We start from the raw sequence: 27,749 nt of genomic DNA, 5'->3' as shown, positions 1-27,749 counted from the left end.
CCCGCGAAGCGGGTGCGGCGAGGAGTTCTTGCAGCTGGAGCAGGGAGCCTCGTGGGCTAGTCCAAAAAGTGCAAAGGAACGCTGGTGCAGAGAAGTCTTTAATGCCTGGAAACCTCCGTTAACAAAGTGAGTGAGACACAAAGTGGGGGTTGCAGGGAGATTTTTTAAAAACCTTTGGTGGGCGGGGGGCGGGCCGGCGGGGAGAGCGGACCGGAAGCTCTTCCTTGGTCTCGCAGGGACTTCTGGGAAACGAAGTCCCTGCACGCTCGCAGCCCCGCCGGTGCCTCGCGCCCCTTACCGCCTTGCCGCCTTGCCTGTCCTCCCGCGCTGCTGTAGACGCACAATCCCTCCGACGAAGCGGCACCCGCGAAGCGGGTGCGGCGAGGAGTTCTTGCAGCTGGAGCAGGGAGCCTCGTGGGCTAGTCCAAAAAGTGCAAAGGAACGCTGGTGCAGAGAAGTCTTTAATGCCTGGAAACCTCCGTTAACAAAGTGAGTGAGACACAAAGTGGGGGTTGCAGGGAGATTTTTAAAAACCTTTGGTGGGCGGGGGGCGGGCCGGCGGGGAGAGCGGACCGGAAGCTCTTCCTTGGTCTCGCAGGGACTTCTGGGAAACGAAGTCCCTGCACGCTCACAGCCCCGCCGGTGCCTCGCGCCCCTTACCGCCTTGCCGCCTTGCCTGTCCTCCCGCGCTGCTGTAGACGCACAATCCCTCCGACGAAGCGGCACCCGCGAAGCGGGTGCGGCGAGGAGTTCTTGCAGCTGGAGCAGGGAGCCTCGTGGGCTAGTCCAAAAAGTGCAAAGGAACGCTGGTGCAGAGAAGTCTTTAATGCCTGGAAACCTCCGTTAACAAAGTGAGTGAGCAGGGCCGACGAGGCTGAAATGCCAGAAACCGGTCCCCGGTAGCTTGTCTCCTTTCTGGTGAAGAATTGGCTTGGTAGTTTGGTCTGCCCTGTTCCCATGATGCACTGGGCCAGGGACAGACTAATTTGCATATAGCCAGGTTCTGAGCTGGGATGGGGCAGTGAACTAAATAACGGTGATGGATCAAGCCCTGATCTTTGGACTGGGTAAGAGTGCTCTGCTTAATTCAGACACTCTGTTCATCACCACCCCCTTTTCTGAATCGTTTTTGGCCACTATAGGTGTGGCAGGGTTTACTCAGACATGAGTCCCTTGCTCACTGCTCCATCAGGATTCAAGCAAGCCGGGCCGACGAGGCTGAAATGCCAGAAACCGGTCCCCCGTAGCTTGTCTCCTTTCTGGTGAAGAATTGGCTTGGTAGTTTGGTCTGCCCTGTTCCCATGATGCACTCGGCCAGGGACAGACTAATTTGCATATAGCCAGGTTCTGAGCTGGGATGGGGCAGTGAGCTAAATAACGGTGATGGATCAAGCCCTGATCTTTGGACTGGGTAAGAGTGGTCTGCTTAATTCAGACACTCTGTTCATCACCACCCCCTTTTCTGAATCGTTTTTGTCCACTATAGGTGTGGCAGGGTATACTCAGACATGAGTCCCTTGCTCACTGCTCCATCAGGATTCAAGCAAGCCGGGCGGACGAGGCTGAAATGCCAGAAACCGGTCCCCGGTAGCTTGTCTCCTTTCTGGTGAAGAATTGGCTTGGTAGTTTGGTCTGCCCTGTTCCCATGATGCACTGGGCCAGGGACAGACTAATTTGCATATAGCCATGTTCTGAGCTGGGATGGGGCAGTGAGCTAAATAACGGTGATGGATCAAGCCCTGATCTTTGGACTGGGTAAGAGTGGTCTGCTTAATTCAGACACTCTGTTCATCACCACCCCCTTTTCTGAATCGTTTTTGGCCACTATAGATGTGGCAGGGTATACTCAGACATGAGTCCCTTGCTCACTGCTCCATCAGGATTCAAGCAAGCCGGGCCGACGAGGCTGAAATGCCAGAAACCGGTCCCCGGTAGCTTGTCTCCTCTCTGGTGAAGAATTGGCTTGGTAGTTTGGTCTGCCCTGTTCCCATGATGCACTGGGCCAGGGACAGACTAATTTGCATATAGCCAGGTTCTGAGCTGGGATGGGGCAGTGAGCTAAATAACGGTGATGGATCAAGCCCTGATCTTTGAACTGGGTAAGAGTGGTCTGCTTAATTCAGACACTCTGTTCATCACCACCCCCTTTTCTGAATCGTTTTTGGCCACTTCAGGTGTGGCAGGGTATACTCAGACATGAGTCCCTTGCTCACTGCTCCATTAGGATTCAAGCAAGCCGGGCCGACGAGGCTGAAATGCCAGAAACCGGTCCCCGGTAGCTTGTCTCCTTTCTGGTGAAGAATTGGCTTGTTAGTTTGGTCTGCCCTGTTCCTATGATGCACTGGGCCAGGGACAGACTAATTTGCATATAGCCAGGTTCTGAGCTGGGATGGGGCAGTGAGCTAAATAACGGTGATGGATCAAGGCCTGATCTTTGGACTGGGTAAGAGTGGTCTGCTTAATTCAGAGACTCTGTTCATCACCACCCCCTTTTCTGAATCGTTTTTGGCCACTATAGGTGTGGCAGGGTATACTCAGACATGAGTCCCTTGCTCACTGCTCCATCCGGATTCAAGCAAGCCGGGCCGACGAGGCTGAAATGCCAGAAACCGGTCCCCGGTAGCTTGTCTCCTTTCTGGTGAAGAATTGGCTTGGCAGTTTGGTCTGCCCTGTTCCCATGATGCACTGGGCCAGGGACAGACTAATTTACATATAGCCCGGTTCTGAGCTGGGATGGGGCAGTGAGCTAAATAACGGTGATGGATCAAGCCCTGATCTTTGGACTGGGTAAGAGTGGTCTGCTTAATTCAGACACTCTGTTCATCACCACCCCCTTTCTGAATCGTTTTTGGCCACTATAGGTGTGGCAGGGTATACTCAGACATGAGTCCCTTGCTCACTGCTCCATCAGGATTCAAGCAAGCCGGGCCGACGAGGCTGAAATGCCAGAAACTGGTCCCTGGTAGCTTGTCTCCTTTCTGGTGAAGAATTGACTTGGTAGTTTGGTCTGCCCTGTTCCCATGATGCACTGGGCCAGGGACAGACTAATTTGCATATAGCCAGGTTCTGAGCTGGGATGGGGCAGTGAGCTAAATAACGGTGATGGATCAAGCCCTGATCTTTGGACTGGGTAAGAGTGGTCTGCTTAATTCAGACACTCTGTTCATCACCACCCCCTTTTCTGAATCGTTTTTGGCCACTATAGGTGTGGCAGGGTATACTCAGACATGAGTCCCTTGCTCACTGCTCCATCAGGATTCAAGCAAGCCGGGCCGACGAGGCTGAAATGCCAGAAACCGGTCCCCGGTAGCTTGTCTCCTTTCTGGTGAAGAATTGGCTTGGTAGTTTGGTCTGCCCTGTTCCCATGATGCACTGGGCCAGGGACAGACTAATTTGCATATAGCCAGGTTCTGAGCTGGGATGGGGCAGTGAGCTAAATAACGGTGATGGATCAAGCCCTGATCTTTGGACTGGGTAAGAGTGGTCTGCTTAATTCAGACACTCTGTTCATCACCACCCCCTTTTCTGAATCAAAACCTTCCTAGTCCGAGTTTTCAGGCCCATGTGACGCCTGTGCGAGGCAGGGTTCGCCATCACCACTCCCACTGGCACACTGTCACGTCGGACAGGTGGGTGCTGCAAATCGTCCGAAGGAGCTACTCCCTCCCCTTCGAGGCGACCCCTTCAGCCATGCCACCGCAATTCCACCGCGTGTCGGGGGATAACTTGCAACTTCTGCAAGAGGAAGTTACGGCCCTCCTGGCCAAGGGGGCCATCGAGCCCGTTCCTGGGCCAGAAGTAGGGTGTGGATGTTACTCCCACTACTTTCTGGTGCCCAAGAAGGGCAAGGGGGGCCTGCGCCCTATCTTGGACCTACGGAACGTCAACGGCTTCCTCAGACAAGAGAAGTTCAAGATGCTGACTTTGGCTCAGGTCTTAGCTGCCCTGGACCCCGGAGACTGGATGGTAGCGTTGGACTTGCAGGACGCTTATTTTCACATCCCCGTTCTGCCGGCCCACCGGCGTTACCTGCGGTTCACGGTAGGCCACGAGCACTTTCAGTTTACCGTGCTCCCCTTCGGCCTTACCAGCGCCCCACGGGTGTTCACGAAGGTGATGGCGGTGGTCGCAGCTCATCTGTGCAGGTTAGGGGTGTCAGTCTTCCCCTACCTCGACGACTGGTTGTTGAAGGTGGGCTCGCCCCAGACAGTCGTAAGCCACCTCCAGACTACGGCCGACCTCCTGCACTTGCTGGGGTTCTCCATCCATGTGCCGAAGTCGCACCTGTGTCACTCTCAGAAGCTCATCTTCATCGGAGCGGTTCTGGACTCGGCGCAGTTTCGGGTTTATCCACCCGAACAGCGGGTCCGGGATATTCAGGCTCTGATTCCCATCTTTCAGCCGTTATCCCGGGTTTCTGTCACGTTGACGCTGCGGCTTATGGAGCTGATGGCCTCCTGCATCCTGCTGGTGCATCACGCCAGGTGGCGGATGCGGGCTATGCAGTGGGACCTGAAGTTTCAGTGGGCCCAGCATCAGGGCAACCTCTCCGACCACGTCCTGATCTCGGAGGGCACTGCGAGACAGCTGCAGTGGTGGCTTACGGACCGCGATTGGGTCAGCGGCAGATCCCTCTCCCTTCCCCAACCGGAGTACGTAGTTGTGACGGACGCGTCCCTCCAGGGCTGGGGAGGCCACATGGGAGAGGCGGAGATCAGAGGCCTCTGGTCTCCGGCGGAGACCCGGCTCCACATCAACCTGTTGGAGCTCAGGGCGATTCGTCTAGCACTGAAGGCATTCCTCCCCTCTGTCCGGGGGAGTGTAGTGCAGGTGTTCACGGACAACACCACCGCCATGTGGTACTGCAACAAACAAGGCGGGGTGGGGTCGTGGATCCTTTGTCAAGAGGCTCTTCGCCTTTGGCAATGGCTGGAACGCCAGGGCGTGACCCTGGTGGCTCAACACCTGGCAGGTTCTCTGAACGCCAGGGCGGACGTGCTCAGCCGTCGGTGCATGATGGATCACGAATGGCGTCTGAACTCGGGCGTGGCGCAAGGCCTCTTTCAGCGATGGGGAGATGTGAGAAGTTGGCCTGATATGCAGTGTTCACTATTCTAGTGATCACTATGTATCAGTCCAAACAACCCTTATTGATGATTGGTTGTAAGTCAACCTTATAGACCAGCTATCCTAGTAGCATGGATACGAGCAGTCTAAGGCTAAGACTCTAGAGGGCGTGTTAAGCCAGCTGTTTTACCATCACATTACCCCTTGAACACCCAGTGAAAGGACACCACACAAGTTGTTATGAAAATAAACAGTGTATTTATTTATAACAAGACTACCCTGGCTCTTTATGAGACAGGGAGCTAAGCACACAACAAAACTCTTATAAAAATACTTCAAGTTGCACAATTTACACAAATGCCCGAGGGGCACGAAAAACCATATACTACAAAAGTGGAATGCGAATTACTAGCAGGTAAGTAACGATTCTCAGAGGCTTTGGGGTCGCTAGGACTGGACTACTGAACCTTTAGATTACTAGCAGGAGGCCTAGGGAACTCGGGTGCAGAGTGTGCACTCTCACGCGGGATGCGGGACAAAGTCTATGGAAGCTAGAATTCACAAAGTTAGTGTTCTCGGGCGAACCCGACTAGGTAGGTCAAAAACGAAAGTGGATCTGGACCCTTGGATAGTGAGGCTATGCTGAGGCACCAAAATGCCGAAGTTACCTAGCCCAGGGGCTGCAGCTGCATAGGTCTGAAAAGACGTCGGGATTCTCCGTTGACGAACCAGGAGCCTGAAGGAAAGGAGTTGCTGGCAGGCGACCAGTGAAGATTGTTCGGGTGATCCAAGCCTGGATCGAAGATAGATGACACCTGAAAGCAGAGGGGACCAAGTTCGTGACTACTAGCCAGTAGTCAGGTGGCACCAGGAGGGCACCGGATGGTAGTCACCTCGACTAGGTGAGTGGGCGACGCTGGGCTCTGTAGTCTCACGGACCAGGAGGCGTTGTCGGCGACCAGGATGGAGGTACGAGCTGTCCCACGATAGATGATGCTCTCGACGTCGCTGGACCCAGGATTGGGGCAACAAGTCTTGGCAAATTCAAGCCCACGCGGTGGACCTAAAATGGCGTCTGGAGTGGACCAGGAGGGTCCGGGGTGCTCCTCTCTTGGAAGGGAGCAAGGGCCAGTCTGGAGCAAACAGATCAGCAACAGTGATGTCGTCGGGCGTCGTTAAGAAGGCCACAAGCCAGCGGGCTAGTAGCCAAACAACGCGGTGAGCAGCAAAAAGCAGAAGGGCCCCACGCAGATCGTGGAGATGCTGGGAGGCTGAACTTCGGTGCTGGGGCTGCTCAGGGTCGGGGCTTCTCGGACCCCAAAGCACTCACCAGAGGATCCCTCGGCGGTCGTGCTGGAAAGAAGTCATGTAGTCTTGAAGATGGCCGGTCCCTCGAGGTCTCGTCGCACCCACGGTTCTCAGCTTAGCTGTAGAGGTGGGTAGAGGTCAGAGGTGCCAGGGAAGCCGGTTCTCGTCGAGCTGGGCAGTCAGATTCCAGAGGAAGGACTTGCAGCAGACCGCAGTGTTCTTAAGATGGTGCCTGCGGATGCAGGGTGACTACTCCTTAGTCACAAGGGAGAATCTTGAAGAAGAAACCTTGATGTCCTTTCGTAGAAAGTCGTGTCTTGATTCCAAAGATGATCTAATTTGGAAGGGGGCCTGCTCCTACCTTTATCTTGGAAAAGGGGGCTGGCAAGCGACTAAGTCCTGCCCTATGGGTGGGACCAGGAGGGGGGTGGTTACACCCCTCTCCTTTGGTGGGCTTTCCCCAGCTCAGGGGCTGGTGTGCCCCTGGAACTGGTTCAAGCCGGCCTATGCACAGTGAGCACCGGGGTGCCACTTGCAGTCACCTTCCTCTGTAGCCCTGCCTACCTGGAATACACAAAACCCTGTCTGGGACGGTGCTGGCACCGCCCCTGGCAGGAAACCCTTTGTCCTTGCCTCCTGCTCTGGGAGGACTCCCAGCAGCAGGAGGGCAGACTTGTGTCTCGGTGGCAGCATCCATTTTGTGGATGCTAAGGCTCTGTCTGACTTTAACCGGGGTTACAGGTTACATCCATGTCGTGTCCCTCTAGAAGGGTGGAATGCTAACCCCGTCGCCAGAATTGGCGATGGGTTAGTATTCCAATTCATATGACACCTTACTCGACATGTTTTGATAAAGCGATACCAGAGTTGGCATATAACCGCGAGGATTATAATGCACTTAAGAGTATATGGTATGCGATATCATGGAAACGGGTAAGGGATTGTTAAGGCCTGCCATAGGAGTGACTGATAGGAGATCTGTGTGTCCATTTAGGTTTAGATATAGGAATACTATATCTAAAGCAAAGGGTGTTTACACCTCCTTGCCCCAGCTGTCGTGCAGCCAGTTGTGTCAGATTTAGTTAGTCAGTCCAGGGGTGGCATAATACATGCTGCAGCCCCTGGGAGACTTCTGGGTGCACCTCAGCCCTGGTTACAGGGACTTGAGAGGGCCCAGTACCAATTCAGTACCTGTGTACAATTTGGATTAGAGAGAACAGCTAGGCTGTGGGTCTGATTAGCAGGCCCACAGCCAGGGAAAGTCGTAAACCAGTGAAGCAAAAAGCAAAAATCTGGGTGATCATAGGATTGCAGACCCTACTCTCCTACATGACACCCCCCCAAACTTTGGGACAATAAACTAACCTTGACCAGGTGAGTCTTCTTGCTCTAAGTGGAAATACCTGGAGAGCCCATCAGCATTGCTGTGATCAGTACCAGGTCTATGCTCCACTGTAAAATCCATGCCCTGTAGGGAAATGGACCACCTAAGCAGTTTGGGGTTTTCACCCTTCATCTGATTTAGCCACAAGAGGGGCTTATGGTCGGTCTGAATGGTGAAGTGAGTGCCAAACAAGTAGGCCCTCAGCTTCTTCAGGGCCCAAACCACAGCAAAGGCCTCCCTCTCAATAGCTGACCAATTTTTCTCTCTGGGGGTCAGCCTCCTGCTAATGAAAGCAATAGGCTGGTCATTACCATCAAAATTCAGCTGAGACAGAACAGCTCCCACACCCAACTCAGAAGCATCTGTTTGGACAATGAATGGCTTGGAGTAATCTGGACTCTTAAGGATAGGTGCTGTGCACATGGCCTGCTTTAGGTCATTGAATGCTTTCTGACAGCTTGCTGTCCACTGAACTTTCTTTGGCATCTTCTTGCTTGTCAGGTCATTAAGAGGGGTCAATATGGACCCATAATTTCTGACAAACTTCCTATAGTACCCAGTCAGGCCCAAGAAAGCTCGAACCTGAGTCTGGGTGATTGGAGGAGCCCAGTCCTTGATGGCCTGTATCTTACTCTCCAGTGGCTGAACCTGGCCTCCACCTACCAGGTGGCCCAGGTATACAACCTGTGTCTGCCCTATCTGGCACTTAGTGGCCTTGATAGTGAGGCCTGCCTTTTGCAGGGCCTCTAACACTTTCCTCAGGTGGACCAGGTGATCCTCCCAGGTGGAGCTAAAGACAGCAATATCGTCAAGATATGCTGCACAGAAGTCATCCAGCCCAGTGAGGACTTGATTCACCAACCTTTGGAAGGTGGCAGGGGCATTCTTCAACCCAAAGGGCATTACCACAAACTGATAATGACCACCAGGGGTAGAAAATGCTGTCTTGGGCCTGGCTTCCTCAGCTAACCTGATTTGCCAATACCCAGCTGTCAGGTCAAATGTGCTTAAGTAGTTGGCAGAAGCCAATCTATCTATAAGTTCATCTGCCCTTGGTATTGGGTGGGCATCAGTCTTAGTGACTGCATTGAGGCCTCTGTAGTCTACGCAAAACCTCATCTCTCTCTTACCACCCTGGGTGTGAGGCTTTGGCACTAGAACTACTGGGCTAGCCCAAGGGCTATCTGAGGGCTCAATGACTCCCAACTCCAACATTTTCTGCACTTCTGTTTTGATGCAGTCTCTGACATGATCAGGCTGCCTGTAGATTTTACTCTTGACAGGCAGACTGTCTCCAGTGTCAACCTCATGGGTACACCAATCAGTTTGGCTGGGTGTCAGAGAGAACATATGTCTGAAGGATTGCAGAACTTGCCTGCAATCCTGTTGCTGATGTTCAGAGAGGCTGCCACAAAAGACAACACCATCTACTGATCCATCATCAGGATTCTGAGTGAGCAGGTCTGGGAGAGGGTCACTCTCTTCCTCCTGTCCCTCATCTGTGGCCATGAGCAAGCTCATGTCCTTCCTGTCGACATATGCCTTGAGCCTGTTCACATGGAGCACCCTGAGGGGGCTCCTGGGGGTTCCAAGGTCCACCAGGTAGGTGACCTCTCCCTTTTGCTCAATGATGGTGTGGGGCCCAGACCATTTGTCTTTGAGGGCTGCTGGTGCCACTGGCTCCAGTACCCACACCTTCTGCCCAGGCTGGTATACAGTCAGGACAGCCTTCTGGTCATGCCAAGCTTTTTGGAGTTCTTGGCTGGCCTCCAGGTTTTTGGATGCCTTCTCCATGTATTCAGCCATCCTGGAGCGGAGACCAAGTACATAGTCCACTATGTTGGTTGCAGGCTTTTTGAGCGGTCTCTCCCATCCTTCCTTCACCAAACACAGGGGTCCTCTTACAGGATGCCCATACAGAAGTTCAAAAGGGCTGTAGTCAACCCCCTTCTGTGGGACCTCTCTGTAAGCAAACAAGAGGCAGGGGATCAGGACATCCCATTTTCTCCTAAGAGTTTCAGGTAGTCCATGAATCATCCCTTTGAGGGTCCTGTTGAATCTCTCAACAAGCCCATTGCATTGTGGGTGGTAGGGTGTGGTGAACTTGTAGTTCACACCACACTCCTTCCACATTGCAGTCAGATATCCTGACATGAAGTTTGTACCTCTGTCAGAAACAACCTCCTTAGGGAAGCCCACTCTGGAGAACACTCCAACTAGGGCCCTTGCCACTACAGGTGCTGTAGTGGTCCTAAGTGGAATAGCTTCAGGATACCTGGTGGCATGGTCCACCACCACCAGTATAAACTTGTGCCCTGATGCTGTCTGGGGTTCCATTGGACCAACAATGTCAATCCCCACTCTTTCAAAGGGAACCCACACCACAGGTAGTGGTATGAGGGGGGCCTTTGTTGTGCCACCTGACTTACCACTGGCTTGGCAAGTGACACAGGAGCGACAAAACTCCTTGGTATTCTCATTCATGTGGGGCCAGTGAAAGTGTGAGACAAGCCTGTCCCAAGTCTTTGTCTGACCTAAGTGACCTGCAAGGGGAATCTCATGGGCCAAGGTGAGAAGGAAACCTCTCAGAGACAAGGGGATGACCAGCCTCCTGGTTGCACCAGGCTTGGGGTCTCTTGACTCAGAGTACAGGAGTCCATCTTCCCAGTATACCCTGTGGGCACCTGTGGCATTCCCTGCAGCCTCAGCAGCCGCCTGCTGTCTGAGGGGTTCAAGGGAAGGGCAGTCTAACTGTGCCTTCCCCAGGTCTTCTCTGGAGGGTCCCCCTGAGCCCAGAAACTCAACTTGATCAAGTTCAAGTTCTTTAGGCTCAGTTTCCCTCAGCTCTCTCAGATCAGCCTCCTCAGAGACTTGATCCTCAACCTGGGGCAAGGGGGAAGGCAAAGCTTTAACCCTACTGCTCTTCTTCTTGGAAGGTGTCTGGTCCATTCTTTCAGGATCCAGCACCTGTTCAGTGGGGCAGCTTCTGGCCTGTGACCTAGTCAAAGCAAGCACATGTGCTGGCAAGCCTAACATTTCCATGTGAGTCCTCTGCTCCACTTCTGACCATAGTGATGACTCCAAATCATTGCCCAACAAACAATCAACTGGGAGGTCTGAACTGACTACAACTTTCTTTTGACCCTTCACTCCACCCCAGGAGAAAGCAACAATCGCCATACTATGACTGGTAGTGACGTTGCTGGCATTGGTCACCAGGAAATCTGTACCTGGCATGATCTGTCCAGGGTCCACAAAGTTAGGTGTCACCATGGTGACACTGGCACAAGTGTCCCTATAGGCCTGAGCCATTTTGCCATTGATTAAAGGTGTCTGCCTGTATTTGCCCAAAGTATTGGGACTTACATCAGGGGACATATCCATATCCCCTGTACAGACAAGGACAGCCTGAGTGAGTGTGCCAACTAAGTTGTCAGACCCCTCAGTTCCCAAGGTTTACCCAACTAATGCCTTGGGAGGTGCACTACCACTACTGACTGTACTAGGGGGTGCAGTTGCCTTAGGGGCTGTAGTGGTAGAGGTTTGCCCTCCTCTTTTGGTGCACTCACTAAACCAGTGAGACTTACTTTTACAGTACTGGCACCACCTTTTTGACTGGCCTTCTTGAGTCTTCTTCTTCTGGGAAGCCTGACCCCCACCCTCTTTGGTTTGTTGGGGACCTGGTGAAGACTTCTGGTCATTTTGTTCACTCTTAGCATTACCCTTCTGGTCTGTTTTCTTCTGACCACCCTGGTTCTGGTTCTGGTTCTGCTTGATCCTTGTTCTGACCCATTTGTCTGCCTTCTTTCCCAATTCTTGGGGAGAGGTCAGATCTGAATCAATAACGTGCTGGTGCAACAACTGGTTCTGACAATTATTTAAAATTTGTTCTCTCATCATCAGATTATACAATCCTGTGTAATCAGTAACATTGCTACCCAGCAACCAGCCCTCCAAAGCCTTAGTGGCACTATCCACAAAGTCAGACCAGTCCTGAGACTGAGTTTTCTGGGTGTCTCTGAACAGCAACCTGTACTGCTCAGTGGTTAAACCAAACCCATCAACCAGTGTATTTTTCAGGACCTGGTAATCATTAGCATCCTCCACTCTTGTAGTGAGGAGCTTGTCTCTACCTTTACCATCAAAGGAGAGTCACAGTATAGCTGCTCACTGACTTTGGGGAATGCCCTGCACAGTGCAGGCCCTCTCCAAAGCAGCCATCCATTTCTGGATGTCATCCCCTTGCTTAAAGGGGGGCACTATTTTTGTCAGGTGTTTAGTGTCTAAACCCTTCTCTCTATCTCTTGGGAGATTGCTGCCACCAGTGGGAGCTAACCCACTCATCTGCTGCTCTCTAGCAAAGGCAAGCTTCTCTTTGGCCAGGGCAAGTTCTTCCCTTTCAATCCTCAGAGTAGCCTGCCTCATCCTAGCTTCATGCTCCCTTCTCTGAGGGGAAGTCAATCTCCTTTGGGGAGAGTTCCTTCTCCTCTGAGAAGAGGCATTAGAGTGCAGAGATCTATTGGAGTCCCTAGAAAGAGATCTATCTCTCCTAACTCCAAGGTTAGGCCTACTTAGGGTCAGTACTGGGGGTCCCCCAGATCCTAGCCCAAGCAAGTCTATGTTGGCCCTAGTTAGCCTTCTGACTACCTCAAGACCTTTGTCTACCTCATCCCCAGAGAGCTCCTCAGGGTCCTCCTCCTCAACTGCATTTACAGTGTTGTGGAGGTCTGGATCACCAAGGTGCCCTTCTAAGGCTGGCATATTCCCATCTCCCTGAGATGCTTTCCTAGCATCATAAGTCTCTAAGAGACCCAACAGAAAGGGAGTGGTGGGGTTAGACCCCTGTTTCAATTTCCTGGAGGTACACAAGTGTCTCAACTCCTGGAAATTGAGAGCTGCATATCTTGAGTTGACCTGTGGAGGGTCAATAACCACAAGGGGAGTCTCTGAAGACTCTCCATGGGTAGACATGCTTTTCTAGTGAGGTGTAAGTGGTGCACTTACCTACACTATATGTTTACCTACTGATGCCTTGCTAGAGTTGTAGTTTAGGGTGTGCTAGGCCCTAGGATCTACAACAGCTGGTTCAGTAGAACTCAGAGTATTCTAAGCTAAGGTATATGTACCTTTAGTACTTATGTGATCTTTCACAAGATATTCTTAGGATATGTGTGGTAAAACAACAGCAAGCTCAAATCCCAACCGCTGCTCACCAATGTGAGAAGTTGGCCTGATATGCAGTGTTCACTATTCTAGTGATCACTATGTATCAGTCCAAACAACCCTTATTGATGATTGGTTGTAAGTCAACCTTATAGACCAGCTATCCTAGTAGCATGGATACGAGCAGTCTAAGGCTAAGACTCTAGAGGGCGTGTTAAGCCAGCTGTTTTACCATCACATTACCCCTTGAACACCCAGTGAAAGGACACCACACAAGTTGTTATGAAAATAAACAGTGTATTTATTTATAACAAGACTACCCTGGCTCTTTATGAGACAGGGAGCTAAGCACACAACAAAACTCTTATAAAAATACTTCAAGTCGCACAATTTACACAAATGCCCGAGGGGCACGAAAAACCATATACTACAAAAGTGGAATGCGAATTACTAGCAGGTAAGTAACGATTCTCAGAGGCTTTGGGGTCGCTAGGACTGGACTACTGAACCTTTAGATTACTAGCAGGAGGCCTAGGGAACTCGGGTGCAGAGTGTGCACTCTCACGCGGGATGCGGGACAAAGTCTATGGAAGCTAGAATTCACAAAGTTTGTGTTCTCGGGCGAACCCGACTAGGTAGGTCAAAAACGAAAGTGGATCTGGACCCTTGGATAGTGAGGCTATGCTGAGGCACCGAAATGCCGAAGTTACCTAGCCCAGGGGCTGCAGCTGCATAGGTCTGAAAAGACGTTGGGATTCTCCGTTGACGAACCAGGAGCCTGAAGGAAAGGAGTTGCAGGCAGGCGACCAGTGAAGATTGTTCGGGTGATCCAAGCCTGGATCGAAGATAGATGACACCTGAAAGCAGAGGGGACCAAGTTCATGACTACTAGCCAGTAGTCAGGTGGCACCAGGAGGGCACCGGATGGTAGTCACCTCGACTAGGTGAGTGGGCGACGCTGGGCTCTGTAGTCTCACGGACCAGGAGGCGTTGTCGGCGACCAGGATGGAGGTACGAGCTGTCCCACGATGGATGATGCTCTCGACGTCGCTGGACCCAGGATTGGGGCAACAAGTCTTGGCAAATTCAAGCCCACGCGGTGGACCTAAAATGGCGTCTGGAGTGGACCAGGAGGGTCCGGGGTGCTCCTCTCTTGGAAGGGAGCAAGGGCCAGTCTGGAGCAACCAGACCAGCAACAGTGATGTCGTCGGGCGTCGTTAAGAAGGCCACAAGCCAGCGGGCTAGTAGCCAAACAATGCGGTGAGCAGCAAAAAGCAGAAGGGCCCCACGCAGATCGTGGAGATGCTGGGAGGCTGAACTTCGGTGCTGGGGCTGCTCAGGGTCGGGGCTTCTCGGACCCCAAAGCACTCACCAGAGGATCCCTCGGCGGTCGTGCTGGAAAGAAGTCGTGTAGTCTTGAAGATGGCCGGTCCCTCGAGGTCTTGTCGCACCCACGGTTCTCAGCTTAGCTGTAGAGGTGGGTAGAGGTCAGAGGTGCCAGGGAAGCCAGTTCTCGTTGAGCTGGGCAGTCAGATTCCGGAGGAAGGACTTGCAGCAGACCGCAGTGTTCTTAAGATGGTGCCTGCGGATGCAGGGTGACTACTCCTTAGTCACAAGGGAGAATCTTGAAGAAGAAATCTTGATGTCCTTTCGTAGAAAGTCGTGTCTTGATTCCAAAGATGATCTAATTTGGAAGGGGGCCTGCTCCTACCTTTATCTTGGAAAAGGGGGCTGGCACGCGACTAAGTCCTGCCCTATGGGTGGGACCAGGAGGGGGGTGGTTACACCCCTCTCCTTTGGCGGGCTTTCCCCAGCTCAGGGGCTGGTGTGCCCCTGGAACTGGTTCAAGCCGGCCTATGCACAGTGAGCACCGGGGTGCCACTTGCAGTCACCTTCCTCTGTAGCCCTGCCTACCTGGAATACACAAAACCCTGTCTGGGACGGTGCTGGCACCGCCCCTGGCAGGAAACCCTTTGTCCGTGCCTCCTGCTCTGGGAGGACTCCCAGCAGCAGGAGGGCAGACTTGTGTCTCGGTGGCAGCATCCATTTTGTGGATGCTAAGGCTCTGTCTGACTTTAACCGGGGTTACAGGTTACATCCATGTCGTGTCCCTCTAGAAGGGTGGAATGCTAACCCCGTCGCCAGAATTGGCGAGGGGTTAGTATTCCAATTCGTATGACACCTTACTCGACATGTTTTGATAAAGCGATACCAGAGTTGGCATATAACCGCGAGGATTATAATGCACTTAAGAGTATATGGTATGCGATATCATGGAAACGGCTAAGGGATAGATCCCGAAAGCCGCAGACAGGCTCAGCTCATGCCAGAGCACTATCTCACACGATTCCAAGCACTCTGCCTTCAGGATTGTTAAGGCCTGCCATAGGAGTGACTGATAGGAGATCTGTGTGTCCATTTAGGTTTAGATATAGGAATACTATATCTAAAGCAAAGGGTGTTTACACCTCCTTGCCCCAGCTGTCGTGCAGCCAGTTGTGTCAGATTTAGTTAGTCAGTCCAGGGGTGGCATAATACATGCTGCAGCCTCTGGGTGCACCTCAGCCCTGGTTACAGGGACTTGAGAGGGCCCAGTGCCAATTCAGTACCTGGGTACAATTTGGATTAGAGAGAACAGCTAGGCTGTGGGTCTGATTAGCAGGCCCACAGCCAGGGAAAGTCGTAAACCAGTGAAGCAAAAAGCAAAAATCTGGGTGATCATAGGATTGCAGACCCTACTCTCCTACAGGAGAGCCTTGGTTAGATCTATTCGCCACCGAAGAGAACGCGCAATGTCATCAGTTCTGCGCGTTGGAATTTCCAAGGCGGCACTCGCTCGGAGACGCTTTTCGTCGCGAGTGGAGTTGCGGTCTGTTGTACGCCTTTCCGCCTATACCACTTCTGCCCAGAGTGCTGAAGAAGATCAAGCGCGACCGGGCCCAAGTCATCCTTGTGGCTCCGGACTGGGCGAGAAGGTACTGGTATCCAGAGCTCCTCAGTATGTCAGTCGATCCCCCGGTTCGTCTGCCTCTTCAGGAGGACCTTCTGTCGCAGCAGCAGGGGACGGTCCTCCACCCGAACCTGTCCAGTCTCCACCTCCATGCTTGGAGATTGAGGCCATTTGACTTGCCTCCTGAAGTCTGTAACATCATTCTGGCAGCCAGGCGTCCCTCCACAAAGTTGGTATACGCCTGCAGGTGGAACAGATTTGTGGCATGGTGCACAGCAAAGGCTGTGGATCCACTTTCTGCCCCTCTTTCTGAGGTTCTTCTCTTCCTTCTTTCTCGTGCCCAGCAGGGCTCTGCTCTGGGCACTATCAAGGGCTACCTTTCTGCCCTTTCAGCCTTTCTCAGGCTACCTGATCAGCCTTCTTTGTTCAAGTCCCCTATTGTTAACAAATTTCTTAAGGGCATCACTCACACGTTTCCTCCTGTTCCGTTTGTGATGCCTCAGTGGGACTTGAACCTGGTTCTTACATTTCTGATGTGTGCTCCCTTTGAGCCACTTCACAACTGTCCTCTTCGCCTTCTGACTTTGAAGACTGCTTTCCTGGTTGCCATCACCTCTGCCAGGAGAGTGAGTGAGCTCCATGCTCTTTCTTGTACTCCACCTTTCCTTTCTGTCCATCCGGACAAGGTGGTGCTTCGTACCAAACCTTCTTTCCTGCCCAAGGTTGTCACGGCCTTTCACATCGGCAGTCCATCACCTTGCCTACCTTCTTCCCGCCGCCGCATCCCTCTAAAGAGGAAGAGCGGCTCCACCGTCTGGACCCAAAACGTGCGCTCTCATTCTATTTGGATCGCACACGCCAGTTCCGGGTGGATGACCAACTCTTTGTTGGTTACGTGGGCGCTAAGAAGGGGAAAGCGGTGCACAAGAGGACCATCTCCCGGTGGATCATCCTGTGTATCCAGGCATGCTACTCCTTGGCTAGGAAGGAGCCCCCGGTTGGACTGCGGGCTCATTCTGCCCTGGGCAGGGGTGTGCCCTTACAAGACATCTGTCAGGCAGCTACGTGGGCATCGCTGCACACGTTTGCGAGACACTACTGACTGGACAGTCAAGTCCGGAGGGATGGCTTCTTTGGCCGTTCCGTCCTCCAGGACTTTCTGGTGTGATTATTGGGTCGCAGACCCACCACCGGGGTTGGTATTGCTGGGGTATCTATTCTAAGGTAAGGAATCTAATACTAACGTGTCTCTTTCAGATGCACAAGTTACTACTTGTGTAACGATATATCTGTAAGAGACATTAGTTAGTATTAGATTCCTTACCGACCCACCCATCCTCCCCGTTCTGCGAACCAATATCTAGGGTTAGAGTTGTCCCCTTCAGGGCCCTAGTTTCCATGGCACCAGTGTTGGTTTTTGACATGGCTCTGCGTTTCTGGCGCGGAAAAGCTGTGTCTAAGAACGGACGTCAGCACGCGGAGGCGGTGTCTAAGTACTCCGACGACGTCATCACGGCGCCCACGACGCCGACGACGGACGCGGAGCCGCAGACGATACCTACCGGCGCGCAAGGGTACTGCTACGCAAAAATTTCCGGATCCAGTCTGACGCCTGGGGATATTCTAAGGTAAGGAATCTAATACTAACTAATGTCTCTTACAGATATATCGTTACACAAGTAGTAACTTGTGCATTTGTGACATTAATATTGCTCTGTATGTCAAAAACGTACATTCGAGACATATTCCTTCTTTAGTGTAACTGTCTATATTCAGACTATACAATAGTTGCAACAAATCACTTTTCTTTGAGTTAGCGATCCCAAGTGATTGCAGTACATTGTCTCATTAATACCGTAAACAGTGACCGTACTAAAGACTTCCGGGTGGACTATCAACTCTTCGTGGGTTATGTGAGGGCCAAGAAATGTCGGGGAGTCCACAAACGTACCATCTCTGGAAAGGTTGTCTTATGCATCAAGATCTGCTTTTCTTTGGCAAAAAAGAAACCTCCAGTAGGACTGCATGCCCACTCTGCCAGGGCGACGGCAACCACTACTGCTTTAAGACATGGAGTTCCGCTGGTTGACATCTGGCAGGCAGCCACGTGAGCATCCCTGCACACGTTTACAAAGCATTACTGCCTGGACAGCCAAGTCCAGAGAGACAGCTTTTTCGGCCGTTCTGTTCTCTAGGACTTCCTGGTGTGAACTTAGTTTGCAGACCCACCAACGGAGTTGGCATTGCTGTGGTGTCTATTATAAGGTAAGGAGTCTATAACTACAGTCTCTTTCAAATGAACAAGTTACTTACCTTCGGTACTGAGACATATGTAGTTATAGATTCTTTACCGCCTTACCTATCCTCTCCATTTTTTGATCTGACTTCTAAGGATAGCGACTCCTTTGCAGCACCCTAGTTATGTGCACCAGTGGTCAGTGTCTTGCATGGCTCTGTGCTTCTGGTGTGGAAAGTCGTGTCAAAACTAACGTCAGCACGCAGGGGCGGCGTCTAAGGAGACACCGCAACATCATCCCGGCGACCATGATGCCGACCACAGACACGGAGTCGACTGATGCCACCTACCGACACACAGGGGTACTGCCTACGGAAACATTTCTACGGGTCCAATCTGACGCCTGGGGGGTAATTCTAAGGTAAGGAATTTATAACTACATATGTCTCCTATAGATACATCGTTTCCGACGGTAAGTAACTTGTTCATTACGTGACTACTCAGTAATAGTAGTTGAAAAGCAGTGAAGAGATGGAATAGTAAACAATTATCTGATGTTAAGGCAAAAAGAGTGATTGTTTTCTTCATCATACATGGAATGTTTTTGTTGTACCCTGCACAATCTGCCAATTTAGTCTGTATTTGGCAGAGGTTATTGCATAGAGTTAGGATTATAATCACTTAGTAGAACTCTTACACCACAATCAATAGACATATAAGAACCTCAAAGAACATGAACCAGTTTATAAGTATGAGTGTTGGCTACAAATCCTGATTGGTATTTTATGTACAGGTTAATGCAAGCGTTGATGACTGGAAGACTACTAAATGGAAAGATATTAATGTTGAGCAGATGGACATTGACAGCAAGAAGTTTGCTAAAGATGTGCGAAACCTAGATAAAGAGGTTAGAGCCTGGGATACCTTCACAGGGCTCGATAATGCAGTTAAAAATATGATCACATCCCTGCGAGCTGTGAGCGATCTTCAAAACCCATCCATAAGAGAGCGTCACTGGCAACAACTGATGTTGGCAACTAAGGTAATTTTCTCTCTCAGTGACTGTGTCAAAATGATGAGACTGAGAACTTCCATGCAGAATAAATGATTACAAATACTCTGCGCATATCAGTGGGTTTGCAGCTGATGTGCTTCGGAAAGTCAGTATGGAGGAAAACACATTGTTTCAATAGATTGTTTAGAATTCTACACTTGTTCTTACTATCTACAGGGACTGGTTAATTCAGAATAGAAATGAGTTGAATTTGGGATCATTAGATAAAATTAGTTAATTCAGATATTCACTTTCAGAACATTTCATTACTGCTTGTACTAATTGGCTAAAGCAGTTAGAAGGTTAATTATATGGTGCTCATCTGCCCTAGTCAGCCAGAATCATGGACCATCACAGTTAAAAAAAAAAAACCTCTCCATTCATGCTGCAAGATGCAGTTATCTCACCAACTGTGACATGGATCCACCTCCTTCTTAATACTACTAACAATAAAGTATCAAACTCTAAACAGCCTACGAATTAGGGGGCCCATTAAGATGTCGGGCGGATTGCCCCGCAAGGCTGGCGGTAGCCACCGCCGGCCTGGCGGGGACAATCCGCCCGCCATCCACTCCCGAATGGCCCCCGCCATATTAGTATGGCGGGGGGGGGACTGCGGCGGATGGAAAGACCGTTCACTGCTTTTCCGCCCCAGTCACCTTGCGGCCGGGGCGGAAAAGGATTAATATGGTGGCGGTGTCACATATACACCGCCAGCCATATTAGTATGGGCCAAATCGGATGCCTTTCGCCACGGAAAGGCATGCGGTCTTCACTCTGGGGGTCCCCTGCGGGCCCCCAGAGTGAAGGAGAGGTGGGGGTACAAATGGCGGGTACCTGTGGTACCCCCCAGCATTTGCATAAACAAAGTGGCAGGCACAGCGCGATGCCTGCCACTTTTGTTTATGCAAATGCGCGCATTCATTTTTAGTATTGTGGCGGGTGGTGCAGTGAGCACCGCCCGCCACAATGTTAAAAATGGGGGATGCGCCCGCAACTGTGGCGGGCGCATCCTAATGTAGACATCGGGACCCCTGCCCTTAAGGTGGGTGGTCCCGTTTTCCGCAAGGGTGATGGGGCCCTAGATTTCTAATAAATGGACTAACTAGCTGTGACCTATTCTTCAAATCTGATAGAGACATCTAGCTGCAGATTCTTTGTCTTTGAATTTCTCCCGTAGGGGATTTCCATGTATGGTCAAAAGCACTTAAATAGTCCTGCAACACTTCTTTAGATATTTCTTCTTAAGTGGGATTTTTTTGTCTTTCTTCAGGATAGCCTGCAAAGACACTTAAGAGGTAGAGACACTAATGCAGCCTAAATACGTAGGATACACTGGCCGCATCTTCATCTTGAAGTGAAAAAAGGGATCCAGTATACTATATTTTGTATAATTTTTTAAGTGTTTTACACAGAACGTGTAAAACATGGTATTATATGTCTTAAAAATAGAAGCTGTGCCTTTAAGAACCACCAGTATCTCATCATGCACAGCTAGTGGCAGTTACTTAAATTCTTTTTCCCGTCTCCTGCGATCATGACCTTGGAGCATTGAGCTCTACCAAATTGTTTTTTCTCCTCCAAATTCACTTCTGAATTTAACAAATAACTACTTCACTCAACGTCTTTGGTCTTTCTCTACGGTCTTCTGTCTTTTTCTGCCAGGACATTTTGCAGTTTTCACTCAAAAATTCCATCTCTTTTTGATAAGTACCAGACTGTGGTAGGAAGGTTACGAGTGATCCTTACAGAGTGTCTATACTATGTCTACCTGCAACTCATGTTCCTGACTCCTGTTCCATTTGTAAAACCTTCTCTAAGCGTACTCTGTGTGACAGAGAAAAGATTTGGCTTCAAGAAGCAGGAGAGCGATGAAAACAGCAGGCCCATTCTTCGGGTGCGACTTCTGAGCGAGGAGAGGGTCACTCCTCTACAAGGGCTCTGTCTTTAGCCTCTGGGGTGCTCCCTAGCAGATTAAGGGCTGAAAAATGGCACCGGTACTGGTCAACTTCGAGGACGATAACGTGGATGGGAAGTACAGCATCGACCTGTTTGCAGTGGACTCAGGGATCTGGGTCTAAACGACGTTGATGTTCAACGTCGAGAAGATTTTTGACGTCCATTATGAAGCCGACAAGAACACCTTGGTCGGCGTCAGGAAGCCCACCGCAGACGGTGACACCTCGTAGGTCGCCATCGAGGACCTTATCACACCGCCACAGTCGCTCGACCTCGAGACATCTCCGTCGATCGACATCAATAAACTACAGTCGACTGACGGTGAGTCACCACCATCGATCACCGATGCACTCCCACCGTTGGCCGCTGCCGAAAAGCCGGCGTTCAACATAGAGACACCATCGTGCGACGTGGGAGACGAGATCCTTCTTCGAGGCAACGTCGAAGGTCGCCATCGACGAATAGATCTCTGTCCAATGGGATGCAAAGATCTTCCTCAGGGACTTTGTCAGCCTCTTCAAGGCTTCAGCAGGTGTGAAAAGGAGAAGAATTATTTACATTTCAGAACTTATTCTCCATCTAGGATCGTTCCTTCTCCAACACCTGCTCCTCAGGGTTCACTGATAGGATATTGACACTCAAAATATTCCCGTGCACCAATATTGAGTTTTAAATATCTGACAGAGACACGTTAGTGATAGATTCCTTACCTTAGAATATTCCCAGGCGTCAGACTGGATCTGCGACCGACTGATGTTGGTTACCGGCACCCATCGCCGGTGTCTTCATTGCCTAGGCCTCGACCACGACGACAAGGCCTGCTCCGACTGTCGAGCCCTGACGTCTAAGGCTAGGCGGGAGTGGTCCCGCAAGCGACTCGAGCTCCGGCAGTCGGCCCGCGCCGCTCGAGGTCCCGGTCTCCGAGGAGGTCGAGGGACCGGTCGCGGGGTCGGATCCACCATGGCTCCGGGAGTCGTCCACGGTCTTCTGGCTCCTCAGGTAAGCACAAGAAGTCGAAGAGACGTCATTGTTCTTCTGACTCCCCCTGACGCTCACGCGATGCGGCCGGGGGTTTGGGCGACATCGCCCACCCGGCTCCGCTGGAGCCGCAGTTGTCGCGGCCTGCTCCATACCCGCCGGTCCCTGAGCAGAGCGCGACGCCGGGGGAGATTGATGAGTTCCCCATGGCCATGAGGTCGCTCGCTCCTCCGTCGGGTTCTGCGGTGCTTTCGGGCCAAGCGGTCCCGACTGGGTCCCCACGCGGGCCGGGTGCTTCGGCCCCGGCGCCGTCGGGTGCTCTGGCCCTGGTGCCGTCGGCAACTTCGGTCACGACACCGCAGGGCTCCACTGGATCCGGTTCTAGATCCGGGTCACCGCCGGTCGACCTCAAGACTTCGCCGGCACCAGCCCAAAGGGTGTTGCCCCCCAGCGCCGTCCCAGGATGACGCCGTCCCTGGTCCTGCCCTCGGTTCGGGTCTGACATCGCGCCGCTCTCAACGCCGATGGGAGATTTCTATTTATATGACCCAGCCCCATCCTTTGAGCCTGAGTACCAGGCGATGGGTGATGAGGGGGACTGGGAGGGGTCTGAGGACCCTCTGGCACGCGAGTGTCAGTATTCTACGGTCTGGACAGGGGAGCTTGGGGATGCCAGTGGTCTAGACACTTCGCCCGACACTGGTTTTGTCTCCCCTCCTAGCGTGGCTACGGAGGAGGGGGCTGCTTATAGCATGGTGCTGATGAGGGTGGCCACGGCCTTCGGCCTTGAGCTCCCCGTCGCGGCCGTGAGGACTAACCTCCTCACTGAGGTCCTTAAACCACAGACAAGCTCGGCCGAGCCTTTGCTGCCGTTTAATGAGGCCCTATCAGACGTTCTTCTGGGTACTTGGTCCAAGCCCGCCACAGGTCAGCCTGTGGTTAGGAACGTGGCCAGGCGCCACCGCCCGGCTCCGGGCGACCCTTGCTTTCTGTCTACCCACCCCACTCCAGAGAGCCAGGTCATCCCGGCCTCTAATTCCCAGACCGCATTCCCGTCGGCTCCCCCCGACCGGGAATCCAACAGGTACGAGCAATACGGAAAGAGAGTATTCTCCTCCCTGAGTTTAGGATTGCGGTCAGTCAATACCGCATGCCTCTTGGGCCGCTACACCCACTCTCTGTGGGATACGGTCACGGACGTGCTGCCAGAATGCCCGGTGGAGGTCCAGGCTAAACTCGGCCAAGCCCTTGTGGAGGGTCGAGATGCGGCGCGTTATTCCATCCGGTGTGGGCTGGACACTACTGACTCACTGGGCAGAGCGATGGCAACGACGGTGGCGATTCGTCGCCACACCTGGTTGAGATCTGCCAACTTCTCGGCTGTTGTCCAAAACACACTTATGGACATGCCGTTTGATGGCCGTCGCCTCTTTGGCGACAAGGCAGACCATGCGCTTGAGAGCTTTAAGGACTCCAGGGCTGCGGCCAAGGCCTTGGGCCTCGCCGCCCCGCGCAAGCAAACGGCTGCCTTTTGCTCCTTTAGTGGCCAAGGAAGGGGCGCCCCACACGTTTTGCCAGGCACGGGTCGCAGACTACCATCCAGCGCAGTGGCAGACGTGGAAGCCACCGTGGCGGCGGTCGGGGACAACGGCGAGGCCAGTCCACACCTACCACTGCAGCATCCGCCTCAAAACCCTCCTAGTCCGTGCTTTCAGGCCCATGTGACGCCAGTGGGGGGCAGGGTTCGCCATCACCGCCACCACTGGCGCACTGTCACTTCGGACAGTTGGGTGCTGCAAATCGTCCAAAGGGGCTACTCCCTCCCCTTCGAGGCGTCCCTTCCAGACATGCCACTGCAGTGCCACCGCATGTCGGGGGATCACTTGAGACTTCTACAAGAGGAAGTTACGGCCCTTTTGGCCAAGGGGGCCATCGAGTGCGTTCCTGGGCCAGAAGTAGGGTGTGGTTGTTACTCCTACTACTTTCTGGTACCCAGGAAGGGCAAAGGGGGCCTACGCCCTATCTTGGACCTACGGAACGTCAACGACTTCCTTCGGAAGGAGAAGTTCAAGATGCTGACGTTGGATCAGGTCTTAGCTGCCCTAGACCCTGGAGACTGGATGGTAGTGTTGGACTTGCAGAACGCTTATTTTCACATCCCAGTTTTGCCGGCCCACCGGCGTTACCTGCGGTTCACGGTAGGCCATGAGCACTTTCAGTTTACCGTGCTCCCTTCGGCCTTACCAGCACCCCACGGGTATTCACAAAAGTGATGGCGGTGGTCGCAGCTCATCTGCGCAGGTTAGGGGTTTCAGTCTTCCCCTACCTCGACGACTGGTTGTCGAAGGCGGGCTCGCCCCAGACAGTCATCAGCCACCTCCTGACTACGGCCGACCTCCTGCACCTGCTGGGGTTCTCCATCAATGTGCCGAAGTCACACCTGTGTCCCTCTCAGAAGCTCCTCTTCATCAGAGCGGTTCTAGACTCCGCGCAGTTTTGGGTTTATCCTCCCGAACAGCTGGTTCGGGATATTCAGGCTCTGATTCCGATCTTTCAGCCTTTATCTCGAGTCTCGGTCAGGTTGACGCTGCGGCTTCTGGGGCTGACGGCCTCCTGCATCCTTCTAGTGCATCACGCCCGGTGGCGGATGCGGGCTCTGCAGTGGGACCTGAAGTTTCAGTGGGCCCAGCATCAGGGCAACTTGTCCGACCATGTCTTGATCTCGGAGGGCACTGCAAGACAGTTGCAGTGGTGGCTCACGGACCGCGATTGGGTCAGCGGCAGATCCCTCTCCCTACCCCAACCGGAGAACGCAGTTGTGACGGATGCGTCCTTACAGGGCTGGGGGGGCACATGGGAGAGGCGGAGATCAGAGGCCTCTGGTCTCCGGCGGAGTCCCGGCTCCATATCAACCTTCTGGAGCTGCAGGCGATCCGGCTTGCAATGAAGGCATTCCTCCCCTCTGTCCGGGGGAGTGTAGTGCAGGTGTTCACGGACAACGCCACCGCCATGTGGTACTGCAACAAACAGGGCGGGGTGGGGTCAGGGACCCTATGCCAGGAGGCTCTGCGCCTCCGGCAGTGGCTGGAACATCAGGGCATAACCCTGGTGGTTTAACACCTGGCAGGTTCCCTGAATGCCAGGGCGGACGAACTCAGCCGTCGGTGCATGATGGATCACGAATGGCGTCTAAACTCCGACGTGGCGCAAGGCCTCTTTCAGCAGTGGGGAGTGTAGGAGAGTGGGGTCTGCAATCCTATGGTCACCCCAGATTTTTGCTTTTTGCTTCACTGGTTTACGACTTTCCCTGGCTGTGGGCCTGCTAATCAGACCCACAGCCTAGCTGTTCTCTCTCTAAATTGACAACCATGTACTTTAGGTGCATTTACCAATTGGTACTGGGCCACCTTATCAGTCCCTGTACAGTATACCTTAGGTATCCAGGGCATAGGTGTACCCGGGGCCTACCAGGGGCTGAAGCATGTATTATGGCACCCCTGGCTGGCCATCTAAAACTGACACAACTGGCTGCATGACAGCTGGGGCAAGGTGGTGTAATCACCCTTTGCTGTAGATATAGTATACCTATATCTAACCCTAAAATGGACACATATACTCCTATGAGTCACTCCTATGGCAGGCCTTATCAATCCTGAAGGCAGAGTGCTTGGAATTATGTGAGATGGTGCTCTGGCATGAGCTGAGCCCGCCTGCAGCTTGCGGAACCAAGTCCTAATAGCTGTTCTATGATAACGCTATCAAACAGGTAAGTAAAAAACGTAATTAGCAAACAATAGGATATCTACTGCCCTAATCTGATCCACATATCATTTACATATGACAAATGATATTCAAATAAAGCACATAATAAATAGAATATGAGTTTGGTATACAATTTATTTTTGTTATTTTTATTTTTTTTATTATAGAAAAATTATTATTTTATCCATTAGTTTTTTCCTTCTTTTCTTATTTCATAAAAGATTTTTTTTAAATCAACATACATACATTTTACATAGACAGAAAAAATATATATATAGAATAACATATACATAACGTAATTTTGGTTGATGTTTTATAGATGTAGGCAATATGTTGTTAAACAACGCGCGTTTCGGCCTGTGACCTTCATCAGGTGACCGTCCTACATATACGACACAAAACAATTAAAAGACAAAAAGTTGCACAAAAATCTGAAAAAAAGCAAAAAATATATATCAGTCATTTGATAGGTATGGTTTAAGGCAATAGTTACTGTATCCGATATATGTAAACGTAAATAGTCAGGGTCAGTTCAGTTTCATGGTTATTAGGTTATAACAGCTTCGCACTTTTCTCTATTTTCAGTGATTACATAATCTATTTTCTTTAAGGTAAAAACATTCTTGAATAAGAATATCTACTAGGTCGTTGCATCATACAGTTTTCATCCTAGCTTCGGACTGTAATCAATAATTTATTTCTATTTTTTACGTGATTTCTATAGGCAGTTATTTAGAGATATCACTCTTTCATTAAGTTTCCTTTATACTAGTATGTTACGTATTCAGTATCTTTTTTCCCTCATTCATGTCATCACTATTCATCTAATCTCAAGCATAACATGGCTGGTATACTCTGATATTCATATTTCTTACAGTTCATTATATTTGATAATTGTTACAAAAACAGTCAAGCTGACTCAAACAGTTAACATTGTGTTCAATGCACAGGAAGTAGTTAAAAAGATGTGGAATAACATTTCCTTCGCGAGACCGAAAATCAAAAAAGTGTAAATGGTAAGGTTTCAGAGAAAAGAGAAAGACAGAAAGGAGGTAAAGTTAAGTATTCGTAATTCATCTTATCTCTGTACCAGAAGAGGATAGCAAGTTAATCTAAAGAAGATTATTGTTAAATATGATCACTTACTTATAAAATATCTCAAGTGATTAATCGATCGCAAGCTATTATTTCTATTTTAGCACCTTCTCTGCTGACACTTGGGAGAAGAACTCAAGGCTTTGTTAATATTCTGCAGAAAGAAAAAAGGCTATCAAAAAATATATGTTTGCATCTTTAAATTAATGGGGCAGAGCATGGCTAAGTTGTAGTTATTATTCAAACTCTATCCCAGGTTTATTCGAGTGGAGCTGATGTTATACTCTATTATTACCATATTAGCTTAAAAATTCCAAGACAACATGCATACATTATCGCTAGTTTAACGTAGAGGTAAGATTTCACATTGATGAATTCGCACCGGAATTGATTTTAAAATGAGTAAACCCTTCCCACAGCATGGAAGAGCTTTTAAGGCAAGAGAATAGTACCTGATGTTTATCTTGGACCATCAATAAAATCTCCTAATTTCAGTGTCTTAGTATGTTGAGATGTAGCTGGAAATTAAAACAGGAATATAATGTATGATTCCAGTCAATATACTAATATGGGGCCAAGACTTGAAGTAACTTCATAATTGCGACTGTTATTATTTAATTACCTTAGATTTGCTCGATACCGTGGTAGCTTGGGGTTCTATTTAGGGGCGACTTTAACTTTTGATGCAATCTTGGAATCCAGAGAACTTATAGTGCATACAGCATTACTTCTTTTAGATGTGTACTTGAAAGTAAAGATACATACGAAAACGTAATTAGCTTTTATGATAACA

At 51.0% G+C, this 27,749-nt stretch overlaps 1 protein-coding gene across 4 annotated transcripts in view; it reads left to right on the top strand.

Moving 5' to 3' along the window:
* DNAH17 (dynein axonemal heavy chain 17) overlaps positions 1–27,749 on the top strand; it is a 12,633,448-nt gene that overhangs the window by 3,880,593 nt on the left and 8,725,106 nt on the right. For all 4 annotated transcript variants that reach the window (XM_078653923.1, XM_078653924.1, XM_078653922.1 and 1 more), the window contains one exon: positions 18,902–19,150. In XM_078653923.1, coding sequence (XP_078510049.1) covers positions 18,902–19,150 — 249 coding nt within the window. The remainder of the gene's footprint in view (positions 1–18,901; positions 19,151–27,749) is intronic.

Source organism: Lissotriton helveticus, chromosome 7 (assembly GCF_964261635.1).
Source record: "Lissotriton helveticus chromosome 7, aLisHel1.1, whole genome shotgun sequence".
Classification (NCBI taxonomy): domain Eukaryota; kingdom Metazoa; phylum Chordata; class Amphibia; order Caudata; family Salamandridae; genus Lissotriton; species Lissotriton helveticus.
Note: the sequence above shows the minus strand (reverse complement) of the source record. Positions and strands in the feature narration are given on the sequence as shown.